Source organism: Bufo bufo, chromosome 4 (assembly GCF_905171765.1).
Source record: "Bufo bufo chromosome 4, aBufBuf1.1, whole genome shotgun sequence".
NCBI classification, from domain to species: domain Eukaryota; kingdom Metazoa; phylum Chordata; class Amphibia; order Anura; family Bufonidae; genus Bufo; species Bufo bufo.
Window position 1 is genome coordinate 38,855,691 of NC_053392.1, and position 9,028 is coordinate 38,864,718.

The 9,028-nt window shown below is 41.3% G+C and overlaps 1 protein-coding gene across 1 annotated transcript; it reads right to left on the reverse strand.

Annotated features, from left to right (window-relative positions):
- Positions 1-2,314: 2,314 nt before the first annotated feature.
- LOC120998945 (taste receptor type 2 member 40-like) lies at positions 2,315-3,283 on the reverse strand. The gene has a single exon (XM_040429822.1). The coding sequence runs from the start codon at positions 3,281-3,283 to the stop codon at positions 2,315-2,317; it is 969 nt and encodes a 322-aa protein (XP_040285756.1).
- Positions 3,284-9,028: the final 5,745 nt, after the last annotated feature.

Consider the following 9,028-nt stretch of genomic DNA (forward strand, 5'->3'; position numbering starts at 1 on the left):
GAGTAGTGATCTCTACAAAACATGTATCTCTCATTGGTGCATGCATTTTGAGGGGGCTAATACTTCACTTTGGCAGTTTGAGTCTTATGGGCAGAAGGCACCACAAATGGAGAAGATGCAGCACAATCCCTCGGACTGCTCAAATAAATAGTATGGGCACGTGGAATTTCTTCCTGGTTCACCAGACTCATCAGGTTCCTAGGAAAGGATTGCAGCCCCCCAAGAATGAAAAACAATGTATATTTATTCACATGTACAGTGGCGACGTTTACATCCTGTTCTGGGTCTTTATTTGAGTCAAGGACTAGACAGGGTCAAAATGTTTTTGTGGATTGTTTTAACTTTTTCCTAAAAACTTCATTTTAATCATAGGTCCCTTTAAAGGTTTATTTTTTATTTTCTATGTCGTTGCTAATAGATAGATAGATAGATAGATAGATAGATAGATAGATATGAGATACAGGGAGTGCAGAATTATTAGGCAAGTTGTATTTTTGAGGATTAATTTTATTATTGAACAACAACCATGTTCTCAATGAACCCAAAAAACTCATTAATATCAAAGCTGAATATTTTTGGAAGTAGTTTTTAGTTTGTTTTTAGTTTTAGCTATTTTAGGGGGATATCTGTGTGTGCAGGTGACTATTACTGTGCATAATTATTAGGCAACTTAACAAAAAACAAATATATACCGATTTCAATTATTTATTTTTACCAGTGAAACCTATATAACATCTCAACATTCACAAATATACATTTCTGACATTCAAAAACAAAACAAAAACAAATCAGTGACCAATATAGCCACCTTTCTTTGCAAGGACACTCAAAAGCCTGCCATCCATGGATTCTGTCAGTGTTTTGATCTGTTCACCATCAACATTGCGTGCAGCAGCAACCACAGCCTCCCAGACACTGTTCAGAGAGGTGTACTGTTTTCCCTCCTTGTAAATCTCACATTTGATGATGGACCACAGGTTCTCAATGGGGTTCAGATCAGGTGAACAAGGAGGCCATGTCATTAGATTTTCTTCTTTTATACCCTTTCTTGCCAGCCACGCTGTGGAGTACTTGGACGCGTGTGATGGAGCATTGTCCTGCATGAAAATCATGTTTTTCTTGAAGGATGCAGACTTCTTCCTGTACCACTGCTTGAAGAAGGTGTCTTCCAGAAACTGGCAGTAGGACTGGGAGTTGAGCATGACTCCATCCTCAACTCGAAAAGGCCCCACAAGCTCATCTTTGATGATACCAGCCCAAACCAGTACTCCACCTCCACCTTGCTGGCGTCTGAGTCGGACTGGAGCTCTCTGCCCTTTACCAATCCAGCCACGGGCCCATCCATCTGGCCCATCAAGACTCACTCTCATTTCATCAGTACATAAAACCTTAGAAAAATCAGTCTTGAGATATTTCTTGGCCCAGTCTTGACGTTTCAGCTTGTGTGTCTTGTTCAGTGGTGGTCGTCTTTCAGCCTTTCTTACCTTGGCCATGTCTCTGAGTATTGCACACCTTGTGCTTTTGGGCACTCCAGTGATGTTGCAGCTCTGAAATATGGCCAAACTGGTGGCAAGTGGTATCTTGGCAGCTGCACGCTTGACTTTTCTCAGTTCATGGGCAGTTATTTTGCGCCTTGGTTTTTCCACACGCTTCTTGCAACCCTGTTGACTATTTTGAATGAAACGCTTGATTGTTCGATGATCACGCTTCAGAAGCTTTGCAATTTTAACAGTGCTGCATCCCTCTGCAAGAAATCTCACTATTTTTGACTTTTCTGAGCCTGTCAAGTCTTTCTTTTGACCCATTTTGCCAAAGGAAAGGAAGTTGCCTAATAATTATGCACACCTAATATAGGGTGTTGATGTCGTTAGACCACACCCCTTCTCATTACAGAGATGCACATCACCTAATATGCTTAATTGGTAGTAGGCTTTCGAGCCTATACAGCTTGGAGTAAGACAACATGCATAAAGAGGATGATGTGGTCAAAATACTCATTTGCCTAATAATTCTGCACGCAGTGTAGATATGAGAGAGATAGATAGATAGATATGAGATAGATAGATAGATAATAGATAGATAACAGATAGATAGATAGATAGATAGATAGATAGATCTCACAGTCATTAGTCAGTTGAACACACTGGAGTAGTGAAGGATTGGGCAGTAGTATTTCAACATGCCCGATCCTTTGTTGATGTGGGAGATACTTTAAGTCACTGCCACAGGTGTCTGGCCACTGCTTATTCCATTACAAACATGCATGTACATGTATGGGGAAGTTGCTTAGAGTCAGAGTCAGCCAAACAATCATTCATGTACGGGCATCTCTACAGCCGATAACCTTAAACCACACATGCAAGAACATTGAGAGAAAAGTCTTCCTTAGTCCATGACTAGAAGAGATGATGTACAGTGAGTGGAGAGAGGGGTTGCTGCATGTTGTAATCATAGAAATCCAAAATGCATTTAAGCTTGTGTACACAAAATCCGACATAGACAGACCTATACAAATAAAGTATATTACTTGTAACACCAAGAAGACCATCATACTCTTTATAACACTGAAGTGAGACTCTAAGTTTGGGCTTCGAAACCCTGATCCAGAGCTTCTCATCCGTCTGATGTGCATCCAAAGAGAATGAAGTAACAAGCAGTCTGCGACCAAAAATATTAAGAATGGTGGACAGGAGCAGATGAAGAACATCTGGAACAGCTTAGGAGAATTTTCATACACAACAGCACTGAGATGACTTGTGTTTTCCTTTGAAACATTTGTTAGGTTCTCCATCTCGATTTTATAAACGCCCCAACCAAACTGAAGACTAAAAGATACAGAAATCAGCAGAGAAGCCAGAAGGAACCCTGAGACCAGAGTGGAAATCTTGGTTTTCAGGAAGATTAAGAACTTCCAGCTGTAGTTTGTTACCTTCACACAGTAAAAGACACAGAGGATGGTGGCAAACCAGAGATTGGTAGAATGCAGAAACATCATGACTACCAATAGTGTTGCCAAAACCTGAATGTTTGTGTAATTCCATAGATCAAGTAGAGGAGAAAGGTAAGTTATGAAAACATGGACGAGGAACACACTTCTGGAAGTCGCCAAAGAGCTCAGGATTTTATCACCAATAGAAAGAGATTTTGCTGCTTTCCATTTTAAGAAAATGGCAGCCACAATGAGGAGATTAATTATGATCCCGGCAATGCACTCAGTATATAGCACAGACTCGAAAAAATACCAGAGAGCAGTTCTCATAACTAAAGAAATCACCTTCATCATCTTGTTTCCAGAGAAGAAGCCTTTTTGTAATGATCTTACAATACATCTTCTTTAAACAGATTTCATGTCCATTTCTCATGGAAATTCAAGCTATATATTTCATTTGCATGCCAAATTCTTATCCGGCTGACTATAAAAAGTGTGGTTAGATAAAGAATAACTTACAAAACCACCTTCACAGGAAGATACGTAATAACTAGAGATGATGTGAGCTTTGATGGCACATTGATTCTGTTTTATTACTATGTAGACTTGAAGTGAGTCGTTCTGATGGTGGTAAATGAGCTAATGAGACCACTGCCACCGAAACCAGGACATCAGTGCACTTTTGACAATGAAACCACCGTAGCAGCATATGGGGCCCAGGTCATTAGGACCAAGTATCGCCTACCAGTATACACACAAACAGTACTGACAGACAAGGCCCGGGCAGCAATGGATGAAAAACACAGCAGCTGGAGTCTGTCATCCATGAGGGAGCCTGGGCCTCATTCCCTCACCATGTGTAGTGACCTGGAGCAATTGTACTTTGGCCTATAGACATTTGCCCTTATTGCTGCTATGCCAAGCCATCAACTCCCTACTTTATTGCACTTTGAAGGGTTAACCTAAACTGTGATTAATGCAGTTGTGTGCACTCGACAAGATGAGCAAACCTTTTGAGATTCAGTTCAGTTCCAATTAGTGGAATTAAAAAAAAAAAGTAGAGGTTCAGACCTGAAACGATTCAGGCCAAACCGAAGTTGCTCCAATTGCCCTGGAAATTGATATAGTAAACCCTCTAGTCACCTAGGATCTAGGAATTTTTAGGATAACTTGTTATCTCTTTTTGTTTATTTTTTTTATACAATTTTATTTTTCCCTCCACCCCTCCCCAAGCTTTTGAACACAATGACAGCAATAGTAAATTGTGTATACTGACATACATAGCTGTGGGTAAACGCATGTTTGACAGCGTTAACATACAGTGTGTTTAAAAGCACACCGCACGGCACATATCTCATGCTTTTTCATATTACAGAACTTTCAAAAATTGTCCCTTATCCGGGGAAGATGGTGTTTAACCCCTTGCCTACCGCCGCACAGCTTTAGGCATCCATAAATCAACGAAACCGCAGCACTCTCTCGTCTCTTTTTGTATCCTTTATTCCATCAAATTCATGCGACGTTTCGACCAGAGCGGTCTTTTTCAAGCAACTGACAATAACTCATTAACAGGCTTAAATATCCTCCTTGTAGGAGGGACTATCACACATGTCATAACAAATCACAACAATCTTAAAATAGTATAGGGTAAGGCAACCTTTCAAATCAGCAAATCAGCACTTACTTTAGAACGCCCGGTGGAATGCTGGTGGGATGTGGGGTCATCATATCCCAAGGTGTCATGCCGGTAAGTCAGCGTCCCCTTAGCTCCTGTGTGCTTGTGCAGGCATGCCGGGACAGAATATGCGCCAAAAAACTTTAGTATATCGGCGTCCCTTAGTTCACAGTGCGCCGGCGCGTTCAATGTGCGCAGACGCACCAGGACAGAGCTAACGCAGGCACACCTGCTTACTGCTAGTCCATGGTCTTATTGCGCAAGCGCTCAAGAAGGGGCTCACGCAGGCGCACAAATACACAGCTGGCTAGCGCAATATTAGGCATCTAGGTAGTTCAACTATATCATAGGACGGACAATAAGTAAGAAGACATACAGTGTTTTATAATGATATATAACTGGGGGCGTTATCAAATAGAGGTAGACATCAACAAAGTAATAATTTAAATTACACCTTAATATATCCCTCGCCGACAGTCCCACTAGTTATATGGAGAAAACTCCGGTGATTATGTATGTGCGTATCACTAAAGCAGAGAGATATGCCGTTAAACATGTACACGGACAGTGGCAGAGTCACACTACTAAGTGTGCGACTACCTTACAGTCCAAAACCATTTAAGGCTTATGGTCACAATAGGACTGGGCACCCCCCGGGGGATGCCCCTTTGTTCCATGCGACCGCCATTGCGTATGGTAAATGCCATTTCCATCCTACCTGTAGGAGGAGGCGATTTGCCATGTACATCTGACCAAAAAAGGGAGGGATGTGAAGAGACCCATCCCTGGGTCCCCCACTCCCTCAAGGGGTTACCATTCACACCAGCCGAAACCCCTAGCTATAGTGAGATCGCACAATGATAAAAAATAAAATAATTAATGGCCAATAAAGTAAATAGACTGTCTCGGGGGATTGATGTGTATACACTTGTTGATACCTATGTTCTGTATAGACAAAGAACAAAATTACCCAGTTGGTAATGGTTCTAATAGCACTCAACTTATTGTCGTTATAGTCCAATTGTTTGGTCATGTTATAGCTACCAAAGCCCAACCAGTCGATTGTAAGGGAGAATTCTGTTCCTGTGACCCTGCCCACCAGACGTCCACTCGGGGTCCAATCTGTTAAAATAAAGACATATATTAGTCTCTATAATCATAACCAAACAGTTAGGCACAATACTTTAAATTACATTGTGTAGTACTCGGTATGAAAAACACTATATTCCTTCTGGATCAGTAGAGCGTGCCAATCCTGAAGTCCCTATTCAAACCGTTCGGTTCGAGCGTTTCGAGTTCAAAAATCCATTTTAACTCAAGTCTCTTAAGTTTCTTTTCCCTATCTCCTCCCCTTCTCGGGGGGGTATACCGTCTATGATACGGAAGCGATGTTGTGCAACATTATGCTTGAACTTCAGAAAGTGTTCCAGTACTGGTGGCTCCGACTTACAAGTATAGAATCTTTTAATAGGGTACCTTTTCCCAGTTCTAGGGTGTGTGAAACTATCTCCCTTATGCATACCATTACAGTTACAGTAGCTCAAGCATGGGTAGCAGCCTTTCTTTTTGATCCTAGGTCCCTTGTAACATTTAGTGTCAGCCCTTATTAGTCTGTCCCCCAGATTCCGTGATCTCCTGTAGGACAAAAGTGGTGCTGATTGAAATTCTGCTATTCCCGGGAACGTTTCTTTTAAAATGTGCCAGTTGGATTTGAGAACTTGTGCAATACGTCTACTCTGGGTGGTGTGTGTAGAGACGAACGGTATCCTCTTTTTCTTGTCTGTTACACGTTTTGGGCCCAATAGCTCTTTTGTCTGACATTTTTGCACCCTCTCTTTATGTCTATTGACCAAGCTTCTGGGATACCTTCTCTCATAAAACTTATGGCACATTTCATCTAAGCGATGCTCTAATCTGTCATCATCTGTGATGATACGTTTCACCCTCAAGAGTTGGCTGTACGGTAATGACTCCTTCATGCAGTCAGGGTGGTCACTCTGAAATAAAAGCATGTTATTCCTATCTGTGGGTTTAACAAACAGGTCAGTCTTTAACTGGCCCCCAGCACTGTAGATTGTCGTGTCCAGAAATTGGAACTGTGTCTGTGAAAAACTAGAGTAAACTGTAGTTCCTCATGGATAGAGTTGATGTACTTCATGAAGTTCATCAATTCTTCGAGTGTGCCCTTCCAAAGGAAAAAAAAGTCATCTATATACCTCATCCAGCCAACCACATGTGTATAGTGGCTGGATGGGTATATAGTCAGTTCTTTAAATCTGCTCATGTAAAAAGTCCGTCATGTCCTGGACATATGATTTAGCAGATGTAGCATAGTTCCTCAGAAATTTGTCAAGGAAGGTCGCTGGTGAAGAAAAAACAGACCCTATCCCAGACACTATAGGTTGCCCAGGGGGATCCATGAGGTCCTTATGAATTTTCGGTAGAGTATATAGTATGGGTGTTACTGGGTGTTCTGTCAGTAGATATTCATGTAGCTTTTCGTCAATCAAATTGGTAGCATAGGCATCGTCAACTAACAGTTTGAACTTCCTCATTATTGCAAATTTAGGGTCAGAGTCGAGTCTACAATAAACGCCAGTGTCACCCAGCTGTCGAAAAATTTCTGCCTTATACTTCTCAGTATACATTATTACAGTGGCTCCACCTTTATCTGCCTTTTTGATTGTAATATCTTTTCTTGTGCAAAGACCGCGTAGGATTTTACGTTCCTCTTGTGTCATGTTATTACTGACCTCCTGTTGTGTGTTCTGTTGTTTAATATGTTCAATCCCTTTCCTAACCAGGTCTATGTATGTGTCTATTGCATGGTTAAATACTGGGGGTTGGAACTCACTGTGTAGGTAAAGGCCCATATCTTTTAATCTGATCATATTAAGAGCTCTTAATGGATCCGTTACCAGTGAATCGGAGTTATCACTTTTTTCAAAGAACACTCGTAACTTAATACAGTACAGACCAAAAGTTTGGACACACCTTCTCTTTCAAAGAGTTTTCTTTATTTTCATGACTATGAAAATTGTAGATTCACACTGAAGGCATCAAAACTATGAATTAACACATGTGGAATTATATACATAACAAACAAGTGTGAAACAACTGAAAATATGTCATATTCTAGGTTCTTCAAAGTAGCCACCTTTTGCTTTGATTACTGCTTTGCACTCTCTTGGCATTTTCTTGATGAGCTTCAAGAGGTAGTCCCCTGAAATGGTTTTCACTTCATAGGTGTGCCCTGTCAGGTTTAATAAGTGGGATTTCTTGCCTTATAAATGGGGTTGGGACCATCAGTTGCGTTGAGGAGAAGTCAGGTGGATACACAGCTGATAGTCCTACTGAATAGACTGTTAGAATTTGTATTATGGCAAGAAAAAAGCAGCTAAGTAAAGAAAAATGAGTGGCCATCATTACTTTAAGAATTGAAGGTCAGTCAGTCAGCCGAAAAATTGGGAAAACTTTGAAAGTAAGGGCTATTTGACCATGAAGGAGAGTGATGGGGTGCTGCGCCAGATGACCTGGCCTCCACAGTCACCGGACCTGAACCCAATCGAGATGGTTTGGGGTGAGCTGGACCGCAGAGTTAAGGCAAAAGAGCCAACAAGTGCTAAGCATCTCTGGGAACTCCTTCAAGACTGTTGGAAGACCATTTCAGGGGACTACCTCTTGAAGCTCATCAAGAGAATGCCAAGAGTGTGCAAAGCAGTAATCGAAGCAAAAGGTGGCTACTTTTAAGAACCTAGAATATGACATATTTTCAGTTGTTTCACACTTGTTTGTCATGTATATAATTCCACGTGTGTTAATTCATAGTTTTGATGCCTTCATAGTCATGAAAATAAAGAAAACTCTTTGAATGAGAAGGTGTGTCCAAACTTTTGGTCTGTACTGTACGTCTAAAGAATTTTTGTAAGTCTGTTTCACAATCAAACCAGTCAGTATCCGTGGTTGGACAGAAAAAAGTCCCTTTTCTAAAATAGAGAGTTCAGTAGGGGTTAAAACACTGGATGAAATATTTACCACTAGATTTTTCTTCTCCATTGCCAAGTCCGTTTATTTTATTTCTCCTGATAATTCAGGTGTGTTTTCAAGTCCAATGGTGGTTTCCTGGAACGTGTCATCCGTGTGTTGTCTTTTCCGTTTCCTGTGATGCCTTCGCCCCCCTCTTCTAGTGGGTCTTTTCTTTCCTGTATTTTCCTTGTTCCTAAAAAATTCCCCTCTCCACTGGTTTCACCTGACGTCTCTGACTCCATATTGTGGAAGCCCCTGTTCCTCTGCTTAGGTGGTTTCCCCCGTTTTTGTTGTCTTCTCCTCTGTGGTCTTTCATTTTGGTAGGGCCCATAGATGTCGCCTTTTAAGTAGTCATCCTGGTCCCGGAACCACTTCTGTCTTTTGGACTTCTCTATATC

Excerpts from the sequence above, each read along its gene's own strand:
- LOC120998945 (XM_040429822.1), bottom strand. The coding sequence starts at position 3,283 with ATGATGAAGGTGATTTCTTTAGTTATGAGAACTGCTCTCTGGTATTTT.